The sequence below is a fragment of the Schistocerca serialis genome, chromosome 2, assembly GCF_023864345.2.
Source record: "Schistocerca serialis cubense isolate TAMUIC-IGC-003099 chromosome 2, iqSchSeri2.2, whole genome shotgun sequence".
In the NCBI taxonomy this organism is placed as follows: domain Eukaryota; kingdom Metazoa; phylum Arthropoda; class Insecta; order Orthoptera; family Acrididae; genus Schistocerca; species Schistocerca serialis.
In genome coordinates, this window is record NC_064639.1 from 212,615,833 (window position 1) to 212,633,930 (window position 18,098).

The following is an 18,098-nucleotide window of genomic DNA, read 5'->3' on the forward strand; positions in this document are numbered from 1 at the left end:
GCAACTGACGCGACCGGTGGAGTAACAGTAAATGGTCAGGAACCGTACGACAGCGAGGCAGTAATGCAGTAGTGGTCAAGGAACGTCCGACTGCGCCCGTGGTCGTCTGAAAATATCTGAAAATATTGTTAAAAAGCCAGTCTTGAGTTCTCTTGAAAAACGGCTTGCATTGTTTTCTCAGTAGAGCTTAATTTGATTGTAATTGTAATTGGAATATTGCTGAAAGTCGAGGAATTAGACGCGATATACACTTACGAGCCAAAACATTATGACCATACATACATACATACATTAATACTTGTTCCATAGATCATGAATACGGCATTTCATAATGTTGTGGAACGTGTCACTTTAACATAAGTTTTCTTTACACAAAATAATTACTACTTTATATTTGTTAAGTAGAAGGAGTTGTCACTCAAACATTGTTTTAATTTGCTTTTAAATGTTGGTTGGCTATCCGACAGACTTTTAATGCAATTTGGCAAATGACCAAAGATTTTTGTGGCAGCTTGATTCACCCCTTTCTGCGCCAAAGTCAGATTTAACCCAAAATAGTGAAGATCATCCTTTCTTCTAGTGTTGTAGCTATGCACTTCGCTGTTATTTTTTGATTGGGACGGGTTATTACTAACAAATTTCATAAGTGAATACATGTATTGCGAAGGTACTATGAATATTCCGAGTTCCTTAAATAAATATGTGCAAGGTGCACTTGGGTGGGCTCCAGCTATTATTCTGATTACGCGCTTTTGTACGATGAATTCCTTTTCTCTTAATGACGAATTACCCCAAAATACGATGCCATATGAAAGCAGTGAATGAAAATAGGCTCAATAGCTTGTTTGACAGTCTCTGGAAAGAAATACTTCACTGATTCTGCGTATAAGGGATCGAATAATTTGTTGGTAGCTTTATGGAGGTATGTGCATTAGATGTCTACGCAAAAGTCATGTAATTAGCGTAAATAAAGGATCGCTGATTTGCGTACGCGGTGATGGCACCCGAGAGTGACCCAGATGGGTTCCATAGGATGAACATCAGGCAAATTTGGTGGCCGAGAAATCAGCGTGAGTTCAGTATAATTCTCCTGCGCGTTTCGAGCAGCCGTTCACCTCCATGACGGCGTTTGTGGAGACGACCGTCGAGCAAGTGTAGCAAATATGTGATTCACCCGAAGAGCCGACACGTTTCCACCGATCGAATCCCGACGGTTCCGTGCCCACTGTAATCGTAATTGATGATGTCTTTGGGTCAACATGTGAACACATAAGGGTGGTCTACTGCACAGCTCCATGTTCAACGAAGTACGATGAATGGTGTGCTCCGAAACATGTGCGTGCAGCAGCATTGTGCTCTTTGTGCAGAGATGCCACATATTGTAAGTAGGCTGTTTAGGTTTTTATGTTGGTAACGTCACGTAGTGCTCTGTATGAGTCCTCCCTCGGGCATGAGTGTGTGTTTGTCCTTAGAATAATTTAGGTTAAGCAGTGCGTAAGCTTAGGGACTGATGACCTTAGCAGTTAAGTCCCATAAGATTTCACACACACAACAACGCTCTGCATGAAAATCACTGGCTGTGCTGTGTGTAGTCTGTGGCTGGTTGGCATTGTTGGAATATTCGCTATTGTAGTGTTGGGCAGTTGCATGTGAACAGCGCGTAGCGTTGCGCAGTTGGAGGTGAGTCACCAGCAGTGGTGGATGTGGGGAGAGAGATGGCAGAATTTTAAGAGCGGACGATCTGGACGTGTGTCCGCCAGAAAGAGTAAATTCGTAATACTGGATATCATGAGCTGATATATATATTATGACTTTTGAACACTATTAAGGTAAAGAAATTGTTTGTTCTCTATCAAAATCTTTCATTTGCTAACTATGCCTATCAGTAGTTAGTGCCTTCAGTAGTTAGAATCTTTTATTCAGCTGTCAGTATTGGAGCACGCTGTATTGCAGTAGTTTGAGTAACGAAGATTTTTGTGAGGTAAGTGATTCATGAAAGGTATAGGTTATTGTTAGTCAGGGCCATTGTTTTGTAGGGATTTTTGAAAGTCAGATTGCGTTGCGCTAAAAATATTTTGTGTCTGTTAAAGCAGAGTCATTTATAATTTTTCTAAGGGGACGTTTCAATATGTGCATTAGATGTCTACGCACAGGTCATGTAATTCTCGTAAATAACGGGTCGCTGATTTCCGTACGCGGTGATGGCACCCGAGAGTGACCCAGATGGGTTCCGTAGGATGAACATCAGGCAAATTTGGTGGCCGAGAAATCAGCCTGAGTTCACTACAATGCTCGTCAAACTACTGTACCAAGGGTCTCGCTCGAGACACGGCCAGTTATACTGCTGAAGGTGACATCGCCGTCAGTTAAGACATCAAGCAAGAAGGAGTACAGTGAGTTAGCTCGTGTCGTATCTTCGGTTACTACTACAGGTCCCATACAAGCGCAAGAATTTCTCCCGCTGCAGAATAGCGCACCCATCAGCCAGCGTCAGTGGCGCGCTGGGCGTTTCGAGCCGCCGTTTGTGGAGACGACTGTCGAGCAAGTGTAGCAGATATGTGATTCACACGAACAGCCGACACTTTTCCAGTGATCGAATCCCGATGGTTACGTGCCCACTGCAATCGTAATTGATGATGTCCTTGGGTCAACATGTGAACACGTAAGGGTGGTCTACTGCACAGCTCCATGTTCAACGACGTACGATGAACGCTGTGCTCCGAAACATGTGCGTGCACCAGCGTTGTGCTCTTTGTGCAGAGATGCCACATATATCACCATCTGTCCGATACAACAGAGCAGACAAGCCTCCGAACTTCACGTTAGTAACAGCTGTTGATGAATTAAGAGCTAACCGCTCAGTATAAGTAAAAGTCCCTCGACAGCTGGACGTCCAACCATTTAGCGCCTAATGGGAGTTTCGTTGTCCTACCTATTCCCGTAGATGCTCACGATGGTAGCACGTGAACATTCGACCAGCTTCGCCATTTATGAGATACGTGTTCACAGCTTCTGCGTAATAATAACCTGCCATTTGGCAAATTCGCTTATCTCATTTGCATATCTTCTCTAGGCTGATCCCCCGTTCGTGTCTGCTCCGATTACGTACTTCTGTTACCACACCACGTGCCTTCAACGCCACCAGGCGGTATCCAACGCCGCGGTGGGAATTGGTCATAATGTTTTGGCTCCTCATTGTATGTATAAGAATGAAAACACTATATCGCTATTAATCTATTGAAATTCTTGACTTGTGTTTGGTGCCGGCCGATGTGGCCGCGCGGTTCTGGCGCTGCAGTCTGGAACCGCGAGACCGCTACGGTCGCAGGTTCGAATCCTGCCTCGGGCATGGATGTGTGTGATGTCCTTAGGTTAGTTAGGTTTAACTAGTTCTAAGTTCTAGGGGACTAATGACCTCAGCAGTTGAGTCCCATAGTGCTCAGAGCCATTTGAACCATTTTTTGTGTTTGGTGGTGTAATTTATCGAGTGAATTTATTAACGTGCATGCTTGGCTGAAGTCTTCTATTGCGAAAGAACATTCGTTAATGTGTTTAAAATTATTTATTTCAAGGTGACAGACTGTTTAATTCTTGAAAGAACTTTAAGTTCCGTGGAAACGGAAATTTTTAGTAACCTCGATTGTTCCGATTTCTCCCCTCATTGAGTAAGAAGTCAGATATTTGGGAAGAGTGTCCAAGGCTGATTATTTGAGATAGTAAGCAAATAACTAGGGGTAGGGGGTATATGTTTTTAAGCCCTTCGGCGTAGCGTTTACCTGAATTGATGACTCTAACAAGATGCATCCAAGTTCGTATTGGCCGTTGATGAGTTAAGGCCCAAGCATTCACAATAAATCGAAGCCCATGAAGAGCTCGAACTCCAAAATTAGTTTAAACACGAAATCTACAAAGAACAATTAAACACAAGAGACGAACAGATCATTTGGCTTATGAATAGTGCTGCCTTCATAAAAGAACGCCGAGACAACCTCAGAAAAACTACACTTGGTGTTGTCATGGGAATTCGAAAGTGAATTGAAAGTCGGAGATGGAATTTAAGGAAATCAACTTTGAACTTAATCATTTGCGTTTTCTTAACACCTTCTTTGAGTATTTGTTCTGGTTTCGTTGTAACGGTTACCAGTAAAAACTCGACACACGTTACACGAAACGTTTTTTTCTAGTTAGTCTATACTCCCATCTGCTAAAATATTTACTGTTAGCTGACAAACCTGGCATTTTCATTTTGCCAATTTTCTATTAGAGACGAAAACAAAAAATGAACTCTGTTTGTAGTGTAATATCGAAAAAATGTCATTTCCATGTGTTCGGGAGAACACCTTTACCTTTGAAACTGTGCCGGAGACTAGGCGTGAGATGATCCCTAACTGCTGGCCGTTGTAGCCGAGCGGTTCTAGGCGCTTCAGTCCGGAATCGCGCTGCTGCTACGGTCGCAGGTTCGAATCCTGCCTCGGGCATGCATGTGTGTGATGTCCTTAGGTTAGTTGGGTTGAAGTAGTTCTTCAAGTGTAGGGGACTAGTGACCTCAAATGTTAAGTCCCATAGTGTTTAGAGCCATTTGAACCATTTGACCCCTAACTGTTCCTGTACGCTGGCGGCAGCTGCTTCGCGTGTAAACAACGCGATTTTGTAAACGGCTTTATGCCAACGCCCCTTCATAGTTCTATGGACGGCTCTCTATTTTCGACTACAGCCATTTCCGCTTTGCAGATGAAAGCTGCCAAAAGCGTTGCCAGGCGTCAGGGATTTCCTTGAGTTGATTCGACTGTAGGTTAGTAAGGAGTGTAGGAATAGTAAAGAATAATTGTATTAAAACTTTATGCATGATGCGGCATTTTTTCACGTATCTCTATGTTTATGACGTTACTTCTCTTGAACTACCTGTCTACAATAGTAGTTTTGCGTATGTTCGTTCGAAGTCATATGTGAATACTGTCTGCGAAATATGTTGTGAACAGAGTTAGTAGCAAAGGGGTAATAAATTTAAACGTCATGCAAAATGCAGCAGTTTATCATGCATCTCAGTACTTATGGTGTCAGATCTATCGGGCAGTGTGTCGTACAATAATATAATATTGTGGGGACATTCAGTAGAATTAGTAGCAAAGGAATAACAATTTTAAACGCCATGCAAGTTTTCATGCATCTCATTGTTTATGACATAATGTCTCCCTAACTATGATAATTAGGTGGTTCTTAACCCGACAGCGATTGCTGCCTGACAGTAACGAATTTCTGCACCAAGTTTGGTTGAAAACGGTCCATTGGTTTAGGATCAGATGTGGAACATACACAAATAGACACGCACACGTACACTGAAGAGCAAAAGAAACTGGTACACATGCCTAATATCGAGTGGGGCACTCGCGTGCATGTAGAAGTGCCACATTACCACGTGGTATGGGCTCGAATAATGTCTGACGTAGTGCTTTGTGTCATGCTGTCATCAAGGGTACACGAATGGGCGTTCGGCTTCAAAAGCCCATATCGATGATGTTTCGTTGAATGGTTCACACGCTAACACTTGTTGGTGGCCCAGCATTGAAATCTGCACCAATTTGCGAAACGGTTACCCTTTGTCACGTTGAACGATGCTCTTCAGTCGTCGTTGGTCCCGTTTTTGCAGGATCTTTTTCCGGCCGCAGAAATGTCGGAGATTTGATGTTTTACTGGATTCTTCATATTCACGGTACTCTCGTGAAATGGTCGTACGGGAAAATCCTCATTTCATCGCTATCTTGGAAATACTGTGTGGTATGCGTACTGTAAGACCTTCGGTACACACTCCATCAGATTATTTGACTTGTCGCTCTAACGAAGTAGGCAAGTGTCAGCAATATGTCTCGAGGTCTTATTGTCGTGTGTTTATCTTCTGCCGTTAGGTCAGACGATAGAAATGCCACTTGCATGCTTAGAGTAGCAGATTGACGGTGACCAACTGTAAGCAGAACTTGATTAATTTTCACACACACTTATTAAAATAATAACAAGCATAAAATTACTTAACTTGGTTCTGGATGCTATTTACAATTGACAATCTGAAGTTCCTTTGGTCTTGGTACATTAATCTTATTCCCACACGTCTCTGATACTTGACAAAGTGTCTATACATTCATCCTCATGGCTATGTACAGGAATATGACAATCTTCTTAGGCGCAGACTGAAACTTGACTATAGACTAGTACAGACTAATGCAGACTGGTACAGACTGGTGCAGACAAATGCAGACTGACTAATCGGAGGTCTGTACACTGTTATAATACCTCGCGCGTTCAGGTATCACTGCACGAGTGTGATCCACGAGGAGAAAAGGTTCTACGTTAGCAGCAATCTCATTGGCTGTGGTACATATTAATACGTGGATCGGCGGAAGCAGAATTTCGTCTGTCTCTAAGGCAGCGCCATCTTGTAGTGCGGAGGCGGACGAGCGCTGCGCCTGCGCTGTTGTGCTTAGCGGGGCGCGCTCTACTGGGAAAGTTGTGTACGCGCTGACCACGCGGAACTATGTACTCAACATGCTGTGTCCCATCGCTGTGCGCCGTCTATAATACCACGTTCAAACTCACTTAAATCCTGATAACCTGCCACTGCAGCAGCAGGAACCTATCTAACAGCCCGCCCAGTTAGCTGAGCGTTCTAACGCATGGCTTTCCGGAGTGGGAAGGAACGGCTGGTCCCCGGCACAAATCCCCCTGGCGGACTTGTGTCGAGGTCCGGTGAGCCGGCCAGTCGGTGGATGGTTTTTAGGCGGTTTTCCATCTGCCTCAGCGAATGTGGGCTGGTTCCCCTTATTCCGCCTCAGCTGCACTATGTCAGCGATTGCTGCGCAAACAAGTTCTCCACACTCGCGTACACCACCATTACTCTACCACGCAAACATAGGGGTCACACTCGTCTGGTGTGAGACGTTCCCTGGGGGGTCCACTGAGGCCAAACCACACAAGAACCCTGGGTTCGGTGTGGGGCCGCGGAGGGGTGAAGTGGACTGCGGTGGTCGTCGTGGGGTTGTGTACCACTGTGGCTGCGGCTGGGATAGATCCTCTCTGTCCTTTGTAGGTCCCTGGTTAACATACAACATACAACCTATCTAACGACTGCGCCAGACACTTGATGTCTTACATAGGCGTTGCCGACCGCAGAGCAGTATTCTGCCTGTTTACATATTTCTGTATTTGAATACGCATTCCTATACAAGCTTCCTTGGCACTTAACAGCGAATATACACAAAAAAAAATGTTCATATGTGTGTGAAATCTTATGGCACTTAACTGCTAAGGTCATCAGTCTATAAGCTCACACACTAGGGACAAACACACAGACCCATGCCCGAGGGAGGATTCGAACCTCCGCCGGGTCCAGCCGCACAGTCCGTGACTGCAGCGGTGTAGACCGCTCGGCTAATCCTGCGCGGCGTATATACACACATTTGTGTAATAAGTATGGATTCCTTCTCATACACCCTGCGGGGTGGAGACCCTAACGTATAGAAAATTGTAGAGGAGGCCTTTACCCGGAAATGGCTATGACGTGTGCCGAGCGGGGTAGCCACGCGGTCTAGGGCGCCTTGTCACGGTCCGTGCGGCTCCCCACGTTTGAGGTTCGAGTCCTACCTCGGGCATGGGTGTGTGAGTTGTCTATAGCGTAAGTTAGTTTAAGTTTGCTTTAAGTAGAGTGTGGGATTAGGGACCGATGACCTCAACAGTTTGGTCCCATAAGACCTTACCATAAATTTGCGATGTGCTATGACGTGATTCATGTTGATGGTCCATCTCGTATGTATCGTAAGCCCAAAGACCGTCATCTGAAAATTTCTTTTACTGGCTCCTGGTATTCTGAACTGCAAGACCGCTCTCCCCACCCTATTGCACAGAACTGCTAAACGATGCGAAACTCAGAAGTGGAACTGGTTTCTCCACGACATTCTCACAATGTTTTCTACGGAGACGATTTTGTGGCTGTTCAGATTAGCACCCGCCTGCCTCCAGGCACGTATCTCAGCTGTGTAAATACATACCCATGTAGAACAAACCGCACTTAATGACGGGAATCACGCACAGACACCGCAGGCGCCACGGCGGCGCTTGGAAATGCGCGTAACCAGAATCGTGAGTCAGTACCACGCCGCCGCGTACTCGGGAACAGCGACGCACCTCTAGAAGGTACGCGCCTTCTGTAATCCCGGCGGGTTACTCGGCAGGTGCGTCAGCTGCGGCACTTGGAAGCAGGTGCAGGGGCGACGCCGGCGGGCGAGGAGCAGGAAGTCCGTCTGATACGGTCCGCCGCCGTCACCAGGGAAACCGGGGCCACGTACCGCGCAGACTCACCGGAAGCGAGGCGGGCACAGGCGCTGGCGGACCCCGCAACCTCCGGGCAACTGTTGCTCACGCAGCCGGCAGTGCCTAACGGCCTGCTGTACCCTCTGGAATCACCTTTACACCAGAGCGAGTGGGAAGCCAACACAGCGAATGGGCATTCTCAGTCAATTCGCCAGGGTTCAGTGCCGTTCGCTTGTATTATGGAACGAAAGAGAACTCGAGATAATGAGCTGCGTTATTGTTTTTTAGCGCTCATAATCCGCACACAGGGTACAACACTATGCAGGGTGCACCACGAGGAATTGTCAGTACACATGGGTATAACAGGAACACTCATCTGAATCTAGTATATCACGTGAGATCCAGAGCTATGAAATGTATCATGTACACTACTGGCCATTAAAATTGCCACACCAAGAAGAAATGCAGATGATAAACGGGTATTCATTGGACAAATATCTTATACTTGAACTGACATGTGATTACATTTTCACGCAATTTGGGTGCATAGATCCTGAGAAATCAGTACCCAGAACAACCACCTCTGGCCTTGATACGCCTGGGCATTAAGTCAAACAGAGCTTGGATGTAGTATCCAGGTACAGCTGCCCATGCAGCTTCAACACGATACCACAGTTCATCTAGAGTAGTGACTGGCGTATTGTGACGAGCCAGTTGCTCGACCACCATTGAACAGACGTTTTCAGTTGGTGAGAGATCTTGAGAATGTGCTGGCCAGGGCAGCAGTCGAACATTTTCTGTATCCAGAAAGGCCCGTACAGCACCTGCAACATGCGGTCGTGCATTATCCTGCTGAAATGTAGGGCTTCGCAGGGATGGAATGAAGGTTAGAGCCATGGGTTGTAACACATCTGAAATGTAACGTCCACTGTTCAAAGTGCCGTCAATGCGAACAACAGGTGACCGAGACGTGTAACCAATGGCACCCCATACCATTACGCCGGGTGATACGCCAGTATGGCGATGACGACTACACGCTTCCAATGTGCGTTCAACGCGATGTCGCCAAACACGGATGCGACCATCATGATGCTGTAAACAGAATCTGGATTCATCCGAAAAAATGACGTTTTGTCATTTGTGCACCCAGATTCGTCGTTGAGTACACCATCGCAGGCGCTCCTGTCTGTGATGCAGCTTCAAGGGTAACCGCAGCCATGGTCTCCGAGCTGATAGTCCATGCTGCTGCAAACGTCGTCGAACTGTTCGTGCAGATGGTTTTTGTCTTGCAAACGTCCCCATGTGTTGAGTCAGGGATCGAGACGTGGCTGCACGATCCGTTACAGCCATGCGGATTAGATGCATGTGATCTCGACTGCTTGTGATATGAGGCCGTTGGGATCCAGCATGGCGTTCCGTATTACCCTCCTGAACGCACCGATTCCATATTCTGTTAACAGTCATTGTATGTCGACCAACGCGAGCAGCAATGTCGCGATACGATAAACCGCAATCGCGATAGGCTACAATCCGACCTTTATCAATGTCGGAAACGTGATGGTACGCATTTCTGCTCCTTACACGAGGCATCACAACAACGTTTCACCAGGCAACGCCGGTCAACTGCAGTTTGTGTATGAGAAATCGTTTGGAAACTTTCCTCATGTCAGCACGTTGTAGGTGTTGCCACCGGCTCCAACCTTGAGTGAATGTTCTGAAAAGCTAATCATTTGCATATCACAGCATCTTCTTCCTTTCGGTTAAATTTCGCATCTGTAGCACGTCATCTTCGTAGTTTAGCAAATTTTAATGGCCAGTGGTGTAAATTGAAGGTGGAGGGTGGAGAAAGGAAAGGAAAGGAAAGGGAAGAAACTATTGACATCAGCTGCATCAGGACTTTAAGCGGAATCAGAGGTGCTGAGCCAAAATGTGTGCCGGCCTGGGATTCGAGCCCGCAATCTGCTGCTTACAAGATAGTTGTGTTAACCACTGCACCATCAGGACACAGTTTTATTACAATTGCGCCGGCTATCTCAGCACGCCCGACGCCGACCCACATCCCCACCTGGTACCACCTATCTGCAGTCCCCGTCCATGTCCTTAATGCTCGCTACTTCTTGCAGGAGGTCGAACATAATTGTGCATCCGCACATGTCCAAAAGAACGAACGCTATGGACCTACACAAATGATTTGTCTCTATGAGCAATGTATCCACCAACTTCAGTACGGCTGCTCGATTACGATCGACCTCTTGCAGGAATCAAAAAGTAGTGAGCATTTAGGACATGGATGTGGACTGCAAACAGGTCGCGCTAGGTGGGAAAGTGGGTCGGCCGAGAAGCATGGGGAGATAGTCCGCGTTGTTTCGATGAGCTCTGTCTGGGTGGCACAGTGGTTAACGCATTTGTCTAGCAAGCAGGCGGTTCTGGGTTCGAATCCCGGTCCCACACGCATTTTCACTTGTTGCCGCTCACTCCACATAAACTCCCTGTGCAGTTGACATGAATAGTATCTTCCCTTCCCTTTCCTTTCCTTTGCTTTCCTTTATCTGCCCTCCACCTTCAGTTTACATAACAGCAACATACTGTGTAAGTAAGCTGTTTAGGTTTTTATGTTGGTAACGCCACGTAGCGCTCTGTATGAAAATCACTGACTGTGCTGTGTGCGTTCTGTGGCTGGTTTGCATTGTTCGAATATTTGCTATTGTGGTGTTGGGCAGTTGGATGTGAACAGCGCGTAGCGTTGCGCAGTTGGAGGTGAGCTGCCAGTAGTGGTGGATATGGGAAGAGAGATGGCGGACTTTTGAGAGTGGACGATCTGGACGTGTGTCAGCCAGAAAAACGAAACTTGTAAGACCGGATGTCATGAGACCTTTGAACACTATTAAGGTAAATACATTGTTTTTCTCTATCAAAATCTTTCATTTGCTAACTATGCCTATCAGTAGTTAGTGCCTTCAGTAGTTAGAATCTGGCAGGTATTGGCGCTCGCTGTATTGCATTAGTTCAAGTAACAAAGATTTTTGTGAGGTACGTGATTCATGAAAGGTATAGGTTATTGTTAGTCAGGGCCATTCTTTTGTAGGGAATATTGAAAGTCAGATTGTTTTGCCCTTAAAAAAAAATATTGAGTGTCAGTTTAGTAGTGATCAGAATAAGTAAAGAGAGAAATGTCTGAGTATGTTCAGTTTTGCTCAGCTGTTTGAAAATCAAATAACGTAGAGGTTTACCAGCACAGTCATTTATAAATTTTTCTATGGGGATGTTTCAATTGTTGAAGCGGTGCAGCGTAGTCCTACCATCAGCACGCGCCGACCTTGTGTTCATATTAGTGTCCGTCGAACACGTTTATGGCGAACGAACATTAACCCTACTCGCTAAAGTGGGGAAAAATGTGACCCTGTTAATACAGAGTGTAAATTTTGCTACTCCGTAGTTTACTCAAAGGGAGTCATAGTTTATAGTAGTTCACGCACTAGTTAAGTACAATTATAATGTCACCAGTGGTATGTCACATACAAAACAACTACAAAATGTCCTGTTTTACACTCTATGCTGACTTTAACGAGATGGGTGGAAACCGCAAATTGGTACCAACTTCAATCGTAAATTTTACAAGGGTTTATTAACCTAGGGGTAATTACAGGCATAAAACTTGTACGCATTTCACAAAGAGCGTGTTCACAATCTTCATATCTGTGACAATGCCAGGGAACTTGAATTCTGTCACTAGTTAAACGGCAATCGTCATTTGCTTCAATTAATACTATTCACTGATCAAGCACATTTACATGGATGGGATCAACGACACACGTAATAACCATTGATGGTCGCAGTATCAACTCGCTACTGTGGAAATCAATTTCCAGTTCGTTTTTGATCAATGTTTAGTGCGGCACGATTGGTAATATTTTGATAGGTCCTGTCATTTTAGAAGAGTGAGTAGCAGGAGAGAGTTACTTTATTTTTTGGAAAACTCTTTCGTTGACTACCTTGAAGGCATTTCTTTGGTCACGTGGACGGCAATGTACTTCCAGTATGACGGAGCCCTTCAACATTTTACCAGTCGCGTGATGGAATATCTCAACCCCACTTACCCTATTCGCTGAGCTGATTACTGCAGTACATTTAATTGTCCAACATGATCGCCAGACCTTACGCCTTAAGAATTTTGTTGATGGGACTGAATGAAATCTGTGGTGTGCAAACGAAAGAATGAATCCACAAGATGGACACTGATGGCTTCATTAGAGAACATGCAAAGGCACTTAGACAATCAACACAACATGTTCTTCCAAGAGCGCATAAATGCACTGAATGTGTTACAAATACGTATTTTTCCAACTGATGCTTTGTAAAACGCATGTTGTAATGTTTAGCAATTGTTGTACATGTGAAAATATGACAATGTATTTAATAATACAGAAAATAAATAACAATGTACTTGTGGGGTTGTTAGTACCCCCATCGGGCGCCTCCCCAGGTGGCGGATAGGGGAATGCCTCCTAGATATAGGTGGTACTGGGGAAATCAAATACCCAGGGCGGACCAAAAACTAACGAAATGTAGCGTCTGAAATCCTAGAGGAGCGGCTACAAACAGCGTCTGTTCTCCATGTTAGGAGCGGCTGAACACACACTCTGGAACTTACAATCCCAGTTTTAACCTCGGAATGGCCCAAAAAGCCATCTCCCCCCTGAATTTCAAACAACTATGCATGATGTCAATTTCTGTAGATAGAACTACTCCAGGAGGTAACCAATCCTCCGCCGCTAACAGCAGCGCAATCAGGCCTGAGGATTCTGGAGAGCCTGAAGCACCATGTCGTTCAAGAAATTCAAAATCCTCTGAACTGAAGAAAAACAACGTACATTTCTTTGGAACCCTAAATATTAACTCGCTCTTGAAGCCGGGAAAACTGAAGCAGCTCGCAAAAGTCTTGAAGGTATATAAAATCCAAATATGTGCGCTGCAGGAAACCAGATTTACAGATGAAGATTTAATGGATTATGAAGGATACAGGGTATTTAAAGGAAAGAAAGGCTGGAACCCATGTGGAAGAGGCCTTCCCCACCTTGAAACAGGCTTCATCGTGAAATCTAACTGGGTAAACTCAATAACCGACTTCCAGTCACCCAATGAACGCTTGTCTTTTCTCACATTCCGCGCCCTAAATAAAACCTATACACTTATTAATTGCCACGCACCCATCAACAATGACAATAAGAAAAACCCTCAGAAAGTAGATACATATTGGGAATCTCTAGACCACGAACTTTCTAAAATCCCAACATCAAATGTGAAAATACTGTTTGGGGACTTCAATGCACAAATAGGCCAAGAAAAAAAATACCAAAAAACAGTAGGAAACTACCCGGCTCACAAAGGGACAAACAGAAATGGAGAAAGATTAATAGAACTATGCAAGGGTCATAACTTAAAATTAATGTCTACAAATTTCAAAAAACCTCTTAAGAAACAGAAAACATGGAAATCACCAAACACAAGTATTGGAGAGTTCCAGATAGATCACATAGCCAACACACACTATAATCAAAAAGAAATAATGAATGTGAGAGTTCGGGAAGGGGCAAACATTGTAACTGACCACTACTTATCGACAATCAAATTAAATTTCATACCACAAAGAAAGAAACAAATACAAAACAGGAAAACTCAAAAGATAGACGCAAGCATCTTGAAAGAGAAAAGAGAAGAATTCTGTCAAAACATAGTTATATGTTCGGATAAATGGGAAGATATAAAAGAAGGAATGATAAGATCTGCTCAAGAAGTCGCAAAAATGAAAAAGAGAAAGAAACACGAATGGTGGGATGAGATATGTGAGGAAGCAATAGAACAAAGGATGAAGGCATGGAAGAAATGGCACTCAACCAAAAGTGATAAGGACTACCTGGAGTTCAAACAGCAAAGATCTTCTACAGCAAAACTCATTAGATCAGTAAAAAGACTATTTGAAAAGAACCAACTTACACAAATGGATAAAGATTTTAAGAGAAACAATAACAGATCCTTTTACAGCACATTCAGACAGAAACTACAAAAATATGTAGCACCAAATCTGGGTTTTAAAGATACCAGTGGAAAACTGGCAATGAATAATGAAGAAAATTGTGAAATATTAGCAAAATATTTTGAACAACTCCTCAACTGTCAGGAACCTATTGAAAAATTACCAGCCAACACCCCAAACACAGTAAACAATAATTCTGAACCCCCATGCCTCATAGAAATCAGAGAAATCATTAAAAACCTTAAGAACAATAAAGCACCAGGGGAAGACATGATAATTGCAGAAATGTGGAAAAGTGTGGATAATACAACTCAAGAAAAACTACTGGGAATAATCAATGAGATTTGGAGAACGGAACGTATACCGGAAGAATGGAAAACTGCATTAATCCACCCCATCTTCAAGAAAGGGGATAAAACCGATGCAAATAACTACAGAGGGATATCTTTACTTCCGGTAACGTATAAAATTCTATCTAAGGCCCTACAAAACAGATTGGAGAAACAACTTGATCAAGAAATTGGTGAATACCAAGCAGGCTTTAGGAAGGAAAGATCTTGTGTGGAGCAAATTTTAAACTTGAAGTTAATTATTAAATATAGACGATTAAGAGGAAAAGACATCTTTATCACGTTTGTTGACTTCAAGAAGGCGTACGACTCCGTTGACAGAACAACCTTGGTTAACATCCTTAGGGAGTTTGGAGCAGACAAGAAAACAGTCGCAATCGTCAAAGAAACACTTACGGATACCTATGCAAAAGTAAAGTTCCGTGGTGAGGTATCCAGACCATTCAAAATCAGAACAGGATTAAGACAAGGAGATGGGTTGTCACCTACCCTATTCAACTGTGTGTTAGAAAAAGTTATTAGAGAGTGGAGGAAGAAAACGACTGAAGAAGGAAAACAAAAAATCAGATTAGGAAGAATAAAGGATGGATTAGAAGTAGATTGCCTCGCTTTTGCTGATGACTTAGCGATACTGGCAGGAAGTTTGGAAGAAGCAGTCAAACAGATCAATATTCTGAATGAAACAGCAGAAAAAGCAGGACTGAAAATCTCCTTTGAAAAGACAGAGTACCTAACCAATGCAAAAGAGGCACCGAGCAATATGATTGCAAAGTATGGCCAGATAAAGAAGGTTTCTAATTTCAAATATTTAGGGGAAATCATCCAGCCCAATGCTTCAGATAAAGAAGGAAATAAAACAAGAACAAGAAAAATGGAAATGGAATTCCAGCTAACAAAGAATGTGTACAAATGAGAAGTCAGTATCAATTAACCCAAAAACAAGGCACTACAACACTGTGATTAAGCCAGAGTGTCTGTATGCATCTGAATGTTTAGCAATGAACACTAACAAGGAAATGGAAGCTATAGCAAAAAAGGAGCGAAAAATCATTAGAAGAGTACTTGGGCCGAGGTTTGAGAATGGGACTTGGAAGCTTAGAAGTAATAGAGAAGTGTATGACAAAATTGAGAAAGTGGGAGATACTATGAGGAAGAGAAGAGTAAGCTTTTACGCCCATTTGAAAAGAATGAATGATGAAAGGCTGACAAAGAAAATATTCATGTTTTTTGACAAGAATCCCAGAACCCAAATTACCTGGTTCAAAGAAGTCAAAGCAGACTTAGAGGAGATGGGTATAGGAGAAGATGATATAACCAACAGAGACTTAATGAGAGACAAAATTCAACATTTTGAAGGATTTGAAGCGAAGAAGAGAAGAACTGGAGGAACAGTGTGGACAGAAGACCGAAGGGAGCAGCACAGAGAGAGGATGAAGACATGTTGGCAGAAGAGAAAAGAGGAGGAGCGCAATAGGAGAAATGTACATTGAAAAATAGTTGTTTAACGCGGTCCCTAGACGGCCAAAATCGGAATAAAAAAAAAAAAGTACTTTAAAGAGTCTCCTTAGTTCCTTCTTTCTTCCCTCGTAACATTCGCCACTTCTTCAAGAGCCAATCCTAGCCTCTCACGAGCAGCAATCCAATGACAAGTGTCGGTTCTCCTAGAGCGTCCGTCCACTTCTAAATAATTTTCCAAAACTACAACGTCAGACCAGGCTGACCAATGAAATTCCCGCATTTTCGTCCCCGGAGGCCTACAGCTAGAGAAAAAAATTTGTTTTGGCTCTGCTCTGTTGCTGCCTCAAAGGGGCACGTTACTGTGCCACAGCACGTTGTTTCCTACGACCCTCCTGATATTGCTATTGACGGGCCAGCTACAGGTATTTTTGGTGTGAGAATGTTGCAGTGTCGCACTTTCACAGTGAAGCGCCAAAGAAACTGGTATAGGCATGCATATTCAAATACAGAGATACGTAAACAGGCAAAATACGGCACTGCGGTTGGCAACGCCTATATAAGACAAGTGTCTGGCACAGTTGTTAGATCGGTTACAGCTGCTACAATAGCAGGTCATCAAGATTTAAGTGAGTTTGAACATAGTGTTACACTCGGTGCACGAGCGATGGGACACAGTATCTTCGAGGTAGCGATGAAGTGCGGATTTTCCCGTGTGACCATTTCATGAGTGCACCGTGAATATCAGGAATCCGGCGGAAATATCAAATCGCCGACACCGCTGCGGCCGGAAAAAGACCCTTCAAGAACGGTACCAATGACGACTGAAGAGAAACGTTCAACGTAACAGAAGTGCAACCCTTCCGCAAATTGCTGCCGATTTCAATGCTGGACCATCACCAAGTGTCAGTGTGCGAACCATTCAACTAAACATCCTGTTATGGGCTTTCGGAGACGAAGGCACTCGTGTATCCTTGATGACTGCACGACACAAAGCTTTAAGCCTCATTTGGGCTGTTGATGACTGGAAACATGTTGCCTGGTCGGGCGATTCTCCTTTGAAATTGTATTGAGCTGATGGACGTGTACGGATATGGAGAGGACCTCATGAATCCTGGGATCCTGCATGTCAGCAGGGGATTCTTCAAGCTGGTGGAGGCTCAGTAACGGTGTGGGGCGTGTGCAGTTGGAGTGATATGGGACCCCTGATACGTCTAGATACGACTCTGACGGGTGACACCTACGTAATCATCCTGTCTGATTACCTGCATCCGTTCATGTCCGTTGTGCATTTCGACGGACTTGGGCAATTCCAGCAGGAGAATGTGACATCCCACACCTGCAGAAGTGCTGCTGAGTCGCTCCAGGAACACACTTCTGAGTTTACACACTTCCGCTGACCACCAAACTCCCCAGACATGAATATTATTGAGCATATCTGGGATGCCTTGCAACGTGCTGTTCGGAAGAGATCTCGACCCCCTCGTACTCTTACGGATTTATAGGCAGTCCTGCAGGATTCCAGCACTACTTCAGACGTTAGTAGAGTCCATGCCACGTCGTGTTGCGGCACTTCTGCGTGCTCGGGTGGGCAGGTGTACCAGTTTCTTTGGCTCTTTAGAGTACACACACGTCGTCTGCCATGTTCTACCGAGAGCATAGAGCGATAAATACCTGTAGCTTTCGCAGAGCCTGCATAGTGTCCACCGGTATATTGGCGTCCTGTCGGCAGACTGGCGCCGTCTTCTCTTCATTCTCCGCCCAAGGCTCATTGCTGCCCGTCTTCCGGGACCTTTACTTTACTTTACAACGCCCGCACCGCAGAGAAACACATTAGGAATTTGGGAGCGGCGGTCATTCCGTGTAGAATTCCAACGACTCCTCTGCGGCCGTCCAGACGGCTGCGGAGTCATTTGCAGCCTGCGTTGTCTCGGCTTGCGATGGGCGCACCCACGCCCTGT

At 44.5% G+C, this 18,098-nt stretch overlaps 1 protein-coding gene across 1 annotated transcript in view; it reads left to right on the forward strand.

The window, feature by feature from the left end:
* Window positions 1-18,098, forward strand: part of LOC126455847 (uncharacterized transporter slc-17.2-like) — a 584,529-nt gene that overhangs the window by 24,432 nt on the left and 541,999 nt on the right. The window contains exon 3 of the mRNA XM_050091608.1: window positions 8,220-8,417. Within this exon, the coding sequence (XP_049947565.1) occupies window positions 8,220-8,417 (198 nt within the window). The remainder of the gene's footprint in view (window positions 1-8,219; window positions 8,418-18,098) is intronic.